The sequence below is a fragment of the Sminthopsis crassicaudata genome, chromosome 1 (assembly GCF_048593235.1).
Source record: "Sminthopsis crassicaudata isolate SCR6 chromosome 1, ASM4859323v1, whole genome shotgun sequence".
In the NCBI taxonomy this organism is placed as follows: Eukaryota; Metazoa; Chordata; class Mammalia; order Dasyuromorphia; family Dasyuridae; genus Sminthopsis; species Sminthopsis crassicaudata.
In genome coordinates, this window is record NC_133617.1 from 4,810,622 (window position 1) to 4,825,808 (window position 15,187).

General features: G+C 39.9%; 1 protein-coding gene across 1 annotated transcript; it reads left to right on the top strand.

The window, feature by feature from the left end:
- The first annotated feature begins 13,923 nt into the window (after positions 1-13,923).
- Positions 13,924-14,683, top strand: LOC141551615 (transcription elongation factor A protein 1-like). The gene is made up of 2 exons (XM_074283411.1): positions 13,924-14,168; positions 14,203-14,683. The coding sequence occupies exons 1-2, from the start codon at positions 13,924-13,926 to the stop codon at positions 14,681-14,683; spliced, it is 726 nt and encodes a 241-aa protein (XP_074139512.1).
- Positions 14,684-15,187: the final 504 nt, after the last annotated feature.

Below are 15,187 nucleotides of genomic sequence, written 5' to 3' on the forward strand. Positions count from 1 at the left end.
TCATCATTTATACTTTTTTATATGACTCTCAATGACATCAGATTTCTGAGATCTTATTTGTTTTATCTCATTCTATTAACATATAAATCATGCTTCTCCAAATATTTCCTTCCTATTAAATAAATTTGTGTGTGCATCTTTCTTTTGATGTCTGTTTCTTATCCAGAAATTTTTCTGATCATAATACTCACATAGTCTGATAAATCTTAAATTGAGTTTTGTATATTTTCCATATCAGTTGTTTTTTATATTTCTTACATTTTATTTTTTTTTCTTTTTTGACTTTGTTTGGATATTTCTTGTTATCTTATCAAATTGCTATTCTTGGACCCATTCTAGCTATCAGGACATTGAGTGAGGTTTTCCACTGTCAGTTATAAGTTATCTGTTTTCCTTGCCACTTTTACCATTCTAGTCTTTTTATCCTGTATCTTATATCATTTCCTTTATTTCATGTTACTAAAGTCCCTGCAATAGTTTTTTTTTTTTCTCTAAAGCTTGGAGAAAAGGCTTTATTTCTCTTGAACTTGCTGTGATGTCACTATCCTCTTAAGGAGTTTGGCTCCTGAACTTCTCCCAAAACAAAATATTTCCATGATGGCATTAAGAGCTAATCCAATTCCAATTGATCAATGATGGACAGAATCAGCTACATCCAGAAAAGGAACACTGGGAAATGAGTGTAAACTGTTATTTTTACCTTTTGAATCCAATTCTTCCTCTGCAACAAGAAATTCAGTTCTACACACATATATAGTATCTAGAATATATTGTAATATATTTAACATGTATAAGACTGCCTGCCATCTGGGGGAGGGGGTTGGGGAAGGAAGTGGACAGATGTAAGTGGAAGGGATAATGTTGTAAAAAAATTACCCATGCATACGTATTGTCAAAAAAAAAGTTATAATTGTAAAATGAAATAAAAATAAAATTAAAAAAAAAAGAGATTTCTTTGGTTTGCCCAGTAGAAACTTTCTACATTAGATTGAGCTCTTCAGATCAATAGTGTGGGCAAGACTTTCTTGACTCTCAGCAGAAAGGTCCAGATGTGAATCTTCCTTCAAGGGCTTCTGGGACTGCTTTGATGTCAGTGCACAGACGACCTTCTTGTCACAGGGCTCTGGGAACTCTCCATTCCATAGATTCTGCTCGGGTTCCCCTCACCTTGTTGCTGAGCTCAGGGTATACTTCCAAACTGACCTGGACAAAACATGTTCTTGCTTTTGGGGTAGTGAACTCTGTAGGATACAGAGTGTATATGAAGCACACTCAAAGTAGTTCTCAGGGGAAGTTTTATATCTCCAAATAAGTATATCAATAAAATACAGGAAGAGTGCATCGCTGAACAATGCATGCAGTTAAAAAGCTCGAAAAAGAACAAATTAAAAACCACGAGTTAAATACCAAATTAGAAATTCTGAAACTCAAGGAGAGATTGATGAAATTGAAACTAAGTATTGAACTAATAACCAATGCTGAGAGTTTTATGAAAAAAAAATTAACAAAATAGATAAACCTTTTATTTTCAATTTCCTGAGATAAAGGAAATAAGAAAACCAAAGCACTAGCATCAAAAATATAAAGGGTGAATTTACCACCAATGAAAAAGAAATTAAAGCACTAATTAGGAGCTATTTTGCCCAACTGTATGGCAGAAAGTCTTACAAACTAGAATAAATGGATGAATATTTGCAAAAATATAAATCCCCCAGGTTAGCAGAAAGGAAATAAAGCATGTAAATGGCCTCGTTTTAGAATAAGAAATTGAACAAGTCATTAATGAAAAAGTCTCCGGAGCCAGATGGATTTACAAGTTAGTTCTACCAAACATTTAAAGCACAATTAATTCCAATGCTATGTTAATTGGAAAAATAGGTAAAGAAAAAGGACTTCCAAATTATTTCTGTGATGCAAATATGGCTCTGATACCTAAGTGAGGAAGGGCCAAAAGAGAGAAAGAAAATTACAGACCACTCTCCCTAATGAATAATGATGCAAAAAATTTAAAGGAAATATTAGCAAAGTGATCACAGCAACTTATCAGAAGAATAATACACTATGACCAACTGGGGCTTATACCAGGAATGTAGGGATGGTTCAATATCAGGAATATTAATACCATAATTGACCATATCCATAACAACACCAACAGAAATCATATTATAATCTCAATAGATAGAAAGTAAGCTTTTGACAAAATACAGCATCATTCCTATTAAAGCACTACAGAATATAGGGATAAAGGAAGATTTCCTTAAAATAATAAGCAGTATCCTTCTAAAATCTACAGCAACAAATATTTGAAATGGAGAGAAGTGTGGCTATTTCCCAATAAGATCACAAGTGAAACCTCTCAGACTTGTGGAGGAGGAAGGAGTTTGTGTCCAAGGGAGAACTAGAGACCATTATTGATCACAAAATAGAAAATTTTGATTATGCCAAATTAAAAAGTTTCTGCACAAACAAAATTATTGCAAACAAGATTAGAAGAGAAGTAACAAATTGGGAAAACATTTTTAAAGGTAAAGGTTCTGATAAAGGCCTCATCTCCAAAATATACAGAGAATTGACTTTAATTTATAAGAAGTCAAGCCATTCTCCAATTGATAAATGGTCAAAGGATATAAACAGACAATTTTCAGATGATGAAATTAAAACTATTTCCGCTCATATGAAAGAGTGTTCCAAATCACTATTGATCAGAGAAATGCAAATTAAGAGAACTCTGAGATATCATTACACATCTGTCAGATTGGCTAAGATGACAGGAACCCATAACGATGAATGTTGGAGAGGATGTGGGAAAACTGGGACAGTGATGCATTGTTGGTGGAGTTGTGAAACAATCCAACCATTCTGGAGAGCAATCTGGAATTATGCCCAAAAAGTTATCAAAATGTGCATACCCTTTGACCCAGCAGTGCTACTACTGGGCATATACCCCAAGGAAATACTAAAGAAGGGACCTGTATGTGCCAAAATGTTTGTGGCAGCCCTTTCTGTAATGGCTAGAAACTGGAAAATGAGTGGATGTCCATGAATTGGAGAATGGTTGGGTAAATTATGGTATATGAATGCTATACAATATTATTGTTATGTAAGAAATAACCTACAAGAGGAATACAGAGAGGCTTGGAGAGATTTACATCAACTGATGCTAAGTGAAACGAGCAGAACTAGGGGATCATTATACACTTCAACAATGATACTGTATGAGGATGTATTCTGATGGAAGTGGATATCTTCAACATAGAGAAGAGCTAACTCAATTCCAATTGACCAATGATGGACAGAATCAGCTACACCCAGACACTGGGAAATGAGTGTAAACTGAGAGCATTGGTTTTTTATTTGTTTGTTTTGTTTTGTTTTGTTTCTCTTCCCAGATTATTTTTACCTTGCGAATACAATCCTTCCTTTGCAACAACAACAACAAAATTCGGTTCTGCACATATATATTGTACCTAAGATATACTATAAGATATTTAATATGTATGGGAAAGCCTGCCTTCTAGGGGAGGGGGTGGAGGGAAGGAGGGGAAAAACTCGGAACAGAAGGGAGTACAAGGGATAATGTTAAAAAAAAAAAACTACCTATACATATGTACTGTCAAAGAAAATGTTATAATTATAAAAATTAATTTAAAAAAAAGGAAAAAAAAGAAAGAAGAAGAAGAAGAAAGAGGGAAAGGACTTTTGGCTCTAGGTAAGTTCCAGCTTTGACAGGAGCCAAATCAAATTTGTGGCCTGAATATCTTTTCTGAAGTTTGCTCAAAACTGTCTACTCCTTGCATTTTTTTCCTGAGGAGTTTTCCCAATGCATCTTGTTTTTTATTACAGCTTTTTATTTACAAGATACATGCATAGGTAATTTTTCAGCATTGACAATTGCAAAACCTTTTGTTCCAACTTTTCCCCTGCTTCTCCACACCCCTTCCCCCAAATGGCAAGTTGACTAATACATGTTAAATATGTTAAAGTATAAGTTAAATACTATATATATATATATATATATATATATATATATATATATATATATATATATATATATATATATATATATATATATATATATATATATATATATATATATATATATATATATATATATATATACATGTCCAAACAGTTATTTTGCTGTACAAAAAGAATCGGATTTTGAAATAGTGTACAATTAGCCTCTGAAGGAAATCAAAAATACAGGGGGACAAAATAGAGAGATTGGGAATTCTATATAGTAGTTCATCTCCCAGAGTTCTTTCTCTGGGTATAGCTGGTTCAGTTCATTACTGCTTTATTGGAACTGATTTGGTTCATCTCATAGGTGAAGAGGGCCCCATTCCATCAGAATTGATCATCATATAGTATTGTTGTTGAAGTGTATAATGGTCTTTTTGTCCTGATGATTTCACTCAGCATCAATTCATGTAACTCTCTCCAGGCCTTGCTGAAATTATCCTGCTGGTCATGTCTTACAGAAGAATATTTCAGAATATTCATATACCACAATTTATTAAGCCATTCTCCACTTGATGGTCAGCCACTCACTTTCCAATTTCTGGCCACTACAAAGAGGGCTACCACAAACATTTTGCCACATACAGGTCCCTTTCCCTTTTTAAAAATCTCTTTGGCATATAAGCCCAGTAGTAATACTGCTGGATCAAAGGGTCTGCACAATTTGACAACTTTTTGAACATAGTTGCAAATCCAATGCATCTGTTTTGAGGAGTGGAAAATAAATTATAGTTCTGAGACTCCACCTAATCAACCACTCAGGGATAGAATATTCTTGGCATCAGAAACACCTCAATTTTGATCTTTCCTCAGACCATTAGTATTTTACACAATCTTGGAACAGTTGTTTAATTACTCAGCCTCTTTCAACTCTTTTATTATCTGTAAAATGGGTATAAATGGTTCTATTTGAAGAGATCATTATCCAATGATCTAATTTAGACCAATTCCAATGATACAATGAGTGATAAGGAGAATCATCCACACCCAGAGAGAGGAATGTGGAAAGTGAGAGTGGCTCACAATATTGTATTTTCACTTTTTTTTATTGTTTCCTTACATTTTATTTTCCTTTTCATTTCCTTTTCTGATGTGATCTGATTTTTCTTGTACAGAAAGATAATTGTATAAATATGTATGCATATATTGGATTTAACATACAAAATAATAAAATAATTATGCAAAAAATAGTTGTAAAATACAACTGAAATCAGACTTTTCAAGGGACATTAGTCAGGCTTAAAATACCATCTAATCAATATTGGTTATTAGCATAGACGTAGCTGTGTCTGGGAGAAGACTGAGGTTTCTGAGTCATTGCTAGGTATTTGTCTTGAAATGATCATGACCCTTCTGAGCCATTGCTTTTGTGTTTTACTTTGAAATGATCAAGACTCTTATCATAAGGAACAGGACCAGACCCAGTCATATTCATCCTGGTAGTTGCCACAACTGTTTAGATTTTAAAGGAAATCTCTAGCTTGAACTGAATCCTTAGATTTCACTAGAACTTCAGCTATCTGCTGCTAAAGAATCTTCCTGACCTCAGGGATGCCCTTTTCTTGCTGTCTCCCTCTGGGACCTTGCTTCTTAAAAAAAAAATATTTTTAATGTTTATACGTGTTCATTGATTTTTAATGAACATTTCTTTGTGAATCATGTTGGAAAAGAAAACTCAAAACAAAAGGGACAAAGCAGAAAAGGAAAATAAAAGAGAAGAAGAGAAAAAATTAGTGAATGCTGCATATTGATTTATTTTTACTTTCTATAGTTCTCTCTCTGAATGCAGATGGCCTTTCTTTGCAGAGATGACTGGAACTCTGTGACATCACTGAACTTTTGAAGTTCAGTCAAAAGTTCAGTTCACTCAAAGACTTGGCTCTTCCCTAGTTGATGATCATACAATCTTGCTGTTTCTGTGTATAATATATACTTTGTTCTACTTATTTCATTCAACATCAATTCGTGTAAATATTTCCAGGCCTTTCTAAAATCAGCTTGTACATAAATTTTTATAGAACAAGAACATTCCATTACTTTCCTATACCATAACTTATTCAGCCATTTTCTAACTGATAGGAATCTACTAGCTTTCCAGTTATTTGCCATGGCTAAAAGAACTGCTACAAACATTTTTGCCCATGTGTTTCCTTTCCCTGCTTTTATGACTTCTTTCCAATAGAGGCCTAGCAATGACACTGTTGAAAGGTATACAGGTTTATTGCTTTTTGGACATGGTTCCAAATTGCCTCCAGAATGGCTGGATTAGAACCTTGTTTCTTGATTCCACGGCGGCACTGCATGGACCTTGGGGAGACTGAGAATAATTTGACTGTATCCATCAAGCAGCTGGTAATTACTTAGTCTAAAAATCAGAAAAGGCAAAGCTTGAGCCTTGGCTGCATTTTCCAGATTTGCTGCCATGCAGCTATCAGACCTACATGTATCTATGTAAACATTTGATATGAAAGGTCTCTTCACTCCCTAAAAGAAAGCAGTTCTTCATTCCCTGAGACCTTGGGACTCTACAAATGCTTAGATGACTCCTGAGATAAACTAATCAAGACTAATTGTTTCTGGGTAGTAAATAATTGAATTGCTCTTAAGAAGTATATCAGAGTTGAAGTTCACTGGATGAGGTGCTAAAGAGAAAGCAGAACGCAAAGGGGAAAGAAAGCTCAGAGGGTGTGGAGGGAATGGGATTCACACTTTCAAAATGTAATTAGGATAGGGCAAGAGATCCCTGGAGGAAAAGTATATAAAAGGCCAGCACTGGCTCATTTTCAGTGATTCCAGCTCAAAGGGATTCCCGCTGCCACTTGTGTTCCGGGCTGAGGAACCTCTTGGGAACACATCAAAGGTAAGACAGACCAATTTTTTCCTTCTGGGGAAATACCTGTTTCTTTGCTTTCTACAAAAATGGAGAGATACCTGAAGAAATGAAGACATAATCTATTTAGGGAACTCAGAATCTTCTACTAGACTAGATATGCCTACTGGGTTAGACTCATTGCTTGAGATTCTCAATGCTCACTCAGAATTTTTTGATATAGAGAAAGTCAACTTTGCCATCCTACCTAATCTTCAGTTTGCTGCTCTATCGAAATATGGCATTTCCTCATTCCCACAGTCTTTTGGTGTCAAATATGAAAAGAGAAATAGCTCTAGGTCAAGAGATAAGCAGGGTGATGACAGGAGACCCGGGTCATTCAAGGGAGCAGCTTCTGGATTTATCTCCTCTGCTAATTAGATGTGGAGGACTTGGACTAGCTGCCATAGGTATTCACAGAGGATTCCTGGGAAAGCTCCTCAACCAGGCCCCAAAGGATGTTAGTGTGATAGGCACATTCTTTGACCATAGGGGGCAGCCAGTCAGCCATTAGTATAAAGCAATTAGCCTGAATAAAAGCCTGTGTAGTGCCCTTCACATGTATTAGCCTGTGGGATAAATCAAGGGGATTTATATGAAGAAGCAGCCAAGAAAACTGGAAAGACAGAATCAGACTCCTAGGAGGAGACCTAAGAGGAAAATGTCACCAGGGAGGGTTTGTGCAAAATTGAGAGGGGATAGGCCTGTGTGTAGGCTAAGAGCCAACACAGTGGAAGCAGATGAAAAATAAGAGACATGTTCCAGGGAAGGAAGGAAGGAAGGATTGGGATCTGGGCTGGATGTAGAGAGGTTTGTTCTGCCATGAAGAAAGACAAGTTGAGAGACAGACAGAGACAGAGACAGAGACAGACAGAGAGAGAAATAGGAAAACATCAAATGGATTTGAGAGGAAGAAAATAGGCAGAGACCATAATCCAATGTCTTTGGGGTCAACCAATTAAGAATGAGGTTCTGTTCTTGAGCTGAGTAAAGAGAAAAGACATGCTAAAAAAAGCTGAAGGGCAGGGCTAGAAATGTTAAGGATAGCTACTATGGGCACTGAGATTATGATTCCAGTTACAGAGTTGAAAAAGGACTGGCCAATACTCACAAAATTTAAAGGAAGTCAATATTAATACTCTATTTTCGTATTTCACCAGGACATTTTCCCCTGTATTTTATTCATAGCTGAGTACACATAATGCTAACCTCTAGTGAAAATTCATTTCCTCCTTCATTCTTTTCAGTCATAACCTCTAGAAAAAGGCACTTTCTTTACCTGGCAGAGATATTTCGCTATTTCAAAAGACAAAATGTAGAAAGCAGTGACAAACTTGTAGAAGAGGGAGAAAAGAAAGAACTGCAGAAAGAGAAGGAATCAAGAAACCTATCTGAAAACAATCAAGACTTCTCCTCAGGCTCCATGGTGGAAATCAATGCCGCCATGGCAGTTACACGTGATCCAGAGAATAGTGGAAGTGAACAGAGCTCTGAGGAAGAATTCTTCTTGGCACCAGAGTTTGTCCCGAGACATTTGGCATATTTGGAAGATGCCCTGATGTGTCCTGACCTCCCAACTGCCTCCCAGATTTATACCAGTGATGACAACAACAATGATGACAGAGGAGGTGACAATTCTAATGAAAGCAATGAGACCCATGACAGCAGCAGTTATTACAGTGCCAATCAAAGCTATGATGATGAAGGCAATGATATCTACAACAATGACAATGGTGAGCATGGAGAGGGGACTTGAGGAGGACTCAAAATGTTGGGAATCTATTCGTATAATGAGTGGGAGAGTGAACCTTATAGGAAGCATCAACAGGATTAAATTGGAAATTATTCCAAAGTATTGATATTGACATTTTCCTCATTTTCATATATGGTTTTCCCTACATAATTTTGTTCACTAGTTGAGACCATTTAAATGTGTCCTCTACTGACATAATCCATGCTCCATGTTCCATTTTTCTCTTTCACAGTCCTCCTCCAGAAACAAGAAATGGACAGCGGTGACTTCCATCTTCACATCCTGCAGAGTAAGTTAGAAGACAACTACGCAAAGGTGCTTGAAGGAAGTGGAAAACTTGTAGAAGGGAAAGAGGAGCAGGAAGAAGAACACAAAGAGTACGCAGCAAGAAGGCAATGGAAAGATAAGGAACACCCACTTTCAGGCACCAGTTTGTTTGATGGTGTCCCCATGTCTGCTTCAAGACACCCAGAAATAGGTGTTACAAATGAACAGAGCTCTAATGAAATAATCGTTGATGTTCAAGATAATATTTCCTTGATTCCCAGTCCTGATTTTGTTGAAAAGGTGGAGGCAGATCCCTGCCCTAGATGCTGTACCTGTTTTTGCTTTCCCTGTTTTCCTTTGTAGAGCTGAGGAACACCTGGTGACAGTTTCCAATGCCATCAGGAAAGCCCAGGCAGCCAACGTGCCCTCAGATTCTAGGGCCTCCTAGTGACTTGCACTGATGCTGTCAAGGGGTTGATAATGTCAATTTGGACATTGATTTCTGGGGTTTTCCTCAAATTTTCTTCCTCTTTTTCTTCTTTTCTTTTTTCTCAAGTGGCTAGCTGGGCAAAAGGAAAGTTTTGACATTAGGGAAGCCAGCTTCTCCCTTTTTGAGGTAATTTTTAAGAGGACTAAAACTTCAAGTTCAGACCCACCTCAAAACAATAATAGTGAATGGGACAAAATGATACTGAAAAACACATTCTCAATTAAAAGATATATATGTATATATACCATATATATATATATATATATATACATATATATATGATATAAGACTTCTCATGCCAATTTGCAGATATAGGAGGTGTGTGTGTTGGTGTGTGGGTGTGTGTGTGGGGGTGTATGGTATGTTACTAATTTTTGCTGATTTTCCCTTTCACCCTTTTTTGTAAAACTCATTTTTAATCTGAAATGTCCGTCTGGGAGAGGATGAGGGAGGAATGCTGGTTTGGTGATGGAGAAAAGCATTTCAATAAAATCTATTTTTTCAAATATCATTCTCTGAGGTTACTGCTTCAGCGTTTTCTGTATATATTTCTGACAGTATGCTAAATAGGCAGAGTCAATCCATGTTAATTTGGAAGTAATTCCAAATTATTGATACTATATTAACATTTCCTTCAGTTGTGTATATGGCTTTTACTTACATGATTGTGATCCCATGTTGAGACCAGTTGACCATTCTCACATGGAGAATGAGAGTAGCACTAAGAGTCAAGGAAAGACTATCCTGAAACAGAGTTTACAAGGTTTATTTAAACCAATTTAGATAGGTCAGTGTTACACTCTGGAGATTTGCTGCCACTTACTTCCCTGAGATTAAGAAAGCATTCTTCAGGGTGTGAGACATTTGCCAGTTCTGTGACCCTGGGACATTCCCATGACTATTTTCTGCCTTTCTCTGGTATAGTTTTGAAGTCTACCTCCAAGGTTTTGTTTGTTTGTTTGTTTTTCCATCAAATACGTTAATACCGTTGAATGCTTAGCACAATGGAAGGCACTGGTAACTATTACTTTTTGCTTAATTAATGCTTCCTTCTTTCCTTTATTCTTTATTGCTAGATTTCCTCCCACATTCCCTCCTACCTTTCTTGTCAGAGTAAAATCAGGAATTACTTATTCAAAGGAAAAATCATTATTCGATCCCCCCCCCCCAATCTAGCCTATCTTGATAAAGAACCGCGTTATTTTAATGCATAGTTTAAAATTTCAGCTCCTGACAATCCTAGAAAACTTGTGAGGACTCCAAATTTGACTGGAATTTCCAAGCGTAATTTCCAGTTTTGGGGGAAGTACGTTTTTATTAATTCATGCGAAAAATATTGTTTGTCTATGTGAATTATTTAAAAACTCATTATTTCAACCAATCGAATGACGGTTTCATTGCTCGTGCATTGGAAATCCTTATTACATACAATTCCAGGGGTTTCAAAGGGAACAGCATCTATTTAAGTTCTCCTTCTTTTGGACAATTTAAAAGTTCTTCCTAAATCTCTTAGGGTTCTGTGTTTTGTTCTTAGCCCATAAATTAATGGTATCTAGGGCTCTTTCAATTTCCAAATGAAAATATCCATCAAAAGAAATCAAGATGTAAGAGGAGGGAGTAGGACTCTAATCAGCACATCTTGCCCCTCTCATTAACTTCAGAAAAGTAAAGGAGAATCAGGAGGAGCTAAGTCTTGTAGGCCAGCACGGTAGGCCAGGGGAGGTCCCCATTTTGGGGAGATCCGGCCGGCCAATCGCAGCTACGGTGATCCTAGCGAGGCTGTCTCCATTGTCTGCGGTGGTGAGTATGGGGGGGAGCGGCGGGAGAACTGGCGGAGGCCTCCAAAGCTGGGGAAGTTTCGGGGAGGGAGGGAAGGGTTCAATGGGTGGGCTCTTTTTCAACTTTGGGGAAGTCATTGCCCAGGATCCCCAGGGACGTGGCCTTCATTTGCTTTGAAAAGACGATGGTCGCCGGGGGGATTGTTCCCTCTTGAGATCCGCAGCCTGTAAGTCTGCTCACCTGCTTAATCCCCCCTTTTTCTCTTTCCCAGGCCAAGGGCAAGAACGGAGAATGCCCCTGGTGGCTGCCGCCTTCACAGGAGGCGCAGGATGCGGAGACACAGCGGCCACCTAGGTGCGGAGCCGAGGGAGCTGGGAGGGCAGCGGGAGTGGGAAGGGAGACCCGAAGGCCGAGATCCGCGAGCGTTCTTCCCCGGCTCCGAACTCGAAGACGGGGAGGCCGCGGCAGGATCCGGTCAAGTACAAAGCAGGGCCGCTGAAGGGCTTTCGTCGGGAGGGGTCCTTGCGCCTCCTTCCTCCCCGCGGTTCGTCCCAGCACAATGGCAAGATTTGGAATCGGCCTTTCGACGTCCCGAGCTCGCAGCCGAGCGCCAGAGGTGCCACGGGAGGCCTTGCCTCGGGGCTGTACGGGAGGAGCTGGAGCTGTGGCCCAGCTGCTCTTCCGATCCGGACCTTGGCCGGAGCTGGGGAAGGCCCGGCTCCACTTCCCGATGCCTGGGGCATTGCCCAGCCTGCCAATGAACGCACGGATTCTAGAGGCTGACAGACCTCCAAGGGCAGGGGGCAAGATGCTGAGGAAAACCGTCGTGCCCGCACAAGGCAGAAGGGAAGGCGGCCCTGCCCGGGAACTTGGCAGAAGGGCAAAGGCCTTGGCGATGGGCTTTTGCGAGTTGCCTTGAGAGCGGAGCCACATTTTCGGACGTTTCCCTTCCCCTTTCAGGCTTTGCTTTGCTTGCCATAAAAAGCCATTGTTTATCTGAGATGCCTCTGGGAGGGGAGGGGAGGGGGCACGGGTGGGGGAATGCTAGCAGAAATTGTGCTACACTTCAATAAAATGTCCTTGCCAAAACTCTCCTGGCTTTGTTCGTGTTACTCTTTCGCGTATTCTTGGTTTCATTCTGGCTAGGGATGAGCTTTGCCATCTGTGTCACTTCCACATACTACAATGGGACAGCAGGTGGCACTGGCAACCAAGGGAAGACTATCCTGAGGGGGGGGGGGAGGTAGCATTTTTGAGTAACTCCTGTCCCACGTGCCAGGCCCCAACTCCACGGAGATTTCAGAGCCTCACAAAAAAGGCAATGCATTCAGGGAGGACCCAGCCTTGACTGACCTCTTAACTGCAGTGCACCTCACTTTCCTCATCTGGCCAGTGCCGGGAAAGTAGCCCCTGCCTCAGAAGCTTGCTTTGAAGAGCAAATGGAACAATGGCAATCAGTAAGCCTCAAACTCTGGCAGCTGAGAAGGTGGTGCTTAGTGTTCCCAGATTTCCTCTGTTCTTTCCTCCCTCCCTCTCAGGGTCTCTCTCTGCCTCTCTTGGTGGCCCTCTTTGTCTCTCTTTCTGTCTCTGTTTAAGCGGAGGACTGTGTGTCTAGTTTCCCAAAACAGGAGCCTACTCTAGGCCACAGGAAAAGTGGCTGGGAAGGATATAGAACACAAGATGATTGGAATGGGCCAGAACTCTGGAGAAGTGTACTTGAAACAAAGATTCTTACAAAAGGAGTTAACATGCAGAACAAGATGGGTATCTAGTTTAGCATGGTGGTAAATAGTTCTCTGGTTCAGTATGATTGAATTAATCTTATGACATATAATGGTTTCCTGGTGATATGATAGGCTTATACTCAGTATGATGAATGGATTAAATTGTAATAGAGTATTTAAGAGGTCAGACAATGCAGTGGCCTCTCAGTCAGAGAGGTCACAGAACAACTGCCTCTCAGTCTTCCTGTATCATCCTCTCACAAGAGATGTATTCCAGCAGCCACTGTCAGGTGACTCCAGTGTATTCCAACAAATGACGACTTGTGATTTATTTATTTTCCATGATTAGCAAGGTATGCATAAATGACTGACAGATTCACGAGCAACTATCCTTTCTTGATACCATGTTAGCCCATAAATTCAAAAGAATAATAAAATGAAAGAAATGTTTTGGGGCTACTTCCAAATCAGGATTCATCTATGTTGACTTTCCTTTTGCCCTTTAACTGATCCCAATCAAATCCCATAATACCCACAAAACCCTTCCATTGTTTATCAAAATTGAGGGCAACTCCTGCTGCCCTCTACCCTTTACCTCACAGTCTAGTGGGCCTTTCCAGAGAGAAGACATCACCAGTTTGGTTGATTCTAGAGAAAGACATGCAGGCTGGGGGCAGCAATCTCAGTCCCTTTCCAGGAAGGGAAGCAAGAAGACAGTACCTTCAAGTATACTTCTCCAAAGTCCAGCCCTCTCCATCCGCTGTCTTTGCCTGGGAGGAGCAGTCCCCCGCGCCTGAGAGGAGCAGTCCCTGAGAGGGCCCTAGGCCTTGGTTCTCGGTGGGTGTCTCTTCTTGACATCCTGGGACTGCTGCACCTCTCCCACGCTTTCTCTTCTGACATCACCCTCTTGCTCCCGCTTGTCCCGTGTCCCATCCCCTCGGGGTGTGGGCGAGAGTGGGGTTGGAAAAGCACCCGAGCCATGGAGGTGGAGATCCTTCCCACAGCCAAGAAGATAGATAAGATGGTGCAGAACAAGAACATGGCCGGGGCACTGGATTTACTAAAGGAACTTCAAGACGTTCCCATGACTCTGGAATTATTGAGGTCCACAAAAATTGGAATATCGGTAAATACTGTGCGCAAGCAGAGCACAGATGAAGAAGTCACATCATTAGCCAAGTCTCTCGTCACACGCTGGAAGAAGTCGATCTCTGGGCCCTCCAAGATTGAAGAAACCAAAAAAGGGACCTGCTCACTCTTCCCAATGCAGGACTGAGGCAAAACGAGAAAGGAGCTGCAGGAGCAAAGCAAAGGAAGAGACAAAGGCTTCTGATTCCTTCATTAAAGCTTTCCCCCGGGCACCAAGCACTTCAGGTTCGGTTCCAATCAAGTGCCGAGAGTTGCTTGCTGCAGCCCTCAGAACTGGAGGTGACTACTTCGCTATTGGCGCCGATGTAGAAGAACTGGGCGCTCAGATTGAGGAAGCTGTATATCAGGAGTTACGGAACAGGGACATGAAGTATCAAAACAGGCTACGAAGGAGAACAGCAAATCTCAAGGATGCAAAGAATCCAAGCTTAAGGAAAAACGTACTGTGTGGGAACATACCTCCAGATTCCTTTGCTAGAATGACTGCAGTCGAAATGGCTAGTGAGGAACTTAAAGAGATGCGCAGAAACCTGACCAAAGAAGCTATTAGAATACATCAAATGGCCCGGACGGATGGGAACCAAACGGACCTATTTCGATGTGGCAAATGTACCAAGAAGAACGGTACCTAGACCCAGTTTCACACCCTAAGTCCTTATGAACCAATGACAACATATGTTTTCTGTAACGAATGTGGAAATAGATGGAAGTTGGTTTAGAAGAAGAAATTCGCCAGATACCTGGACACTTACAAAGGAATATTTTGAATTAGCTTTAAAAACTAAGTCAAGAATCTAGTTTCCCTGCAACTGAGATTTTGTAAAGCAGAAAAAATCTTCGGGGTTAGTTATAGTTTTTGTTTTTGTATTCTCTTGAAAACATTCTTAGAGAGTCAGTGTTAGGTCAGATAGTGTATGGTGTATGTTTAAAACTTTTTTTTTTTCCCATTTTGATAACGAAGTCAACATTAAAGTTTTATCAATTTCAACTGTTGGTAACTTATTTCTTTTTCTTCCAAATGGGAAATGAACTTTAACTTTTTTTTTTAATCTGAAACATTCACAAAAACGATTTTGCTTCTCTGTTCATGTGAAAGTGGAATTTGCATTTGTTTCTGTACTGCCATGTTCCTACTT

Bases quoted from the DNA above. Each gene is read 5' to 3' on its own strand.
- LOC141551615 (XM_074283411.1), top strand. From the start codon at position 13,924: ATGGTGCAGAACAAGAACATGGCCGGGGCACTGGATTTACTAAAGGAA. The intron at 14,169-14,202 runs GCAGGACTGAGG...AAGGAGCTGCAG, and splicing joins ACCTGCTCACTCTTCCCAAT to GAGCAAAGCAAAGGAAGAGA.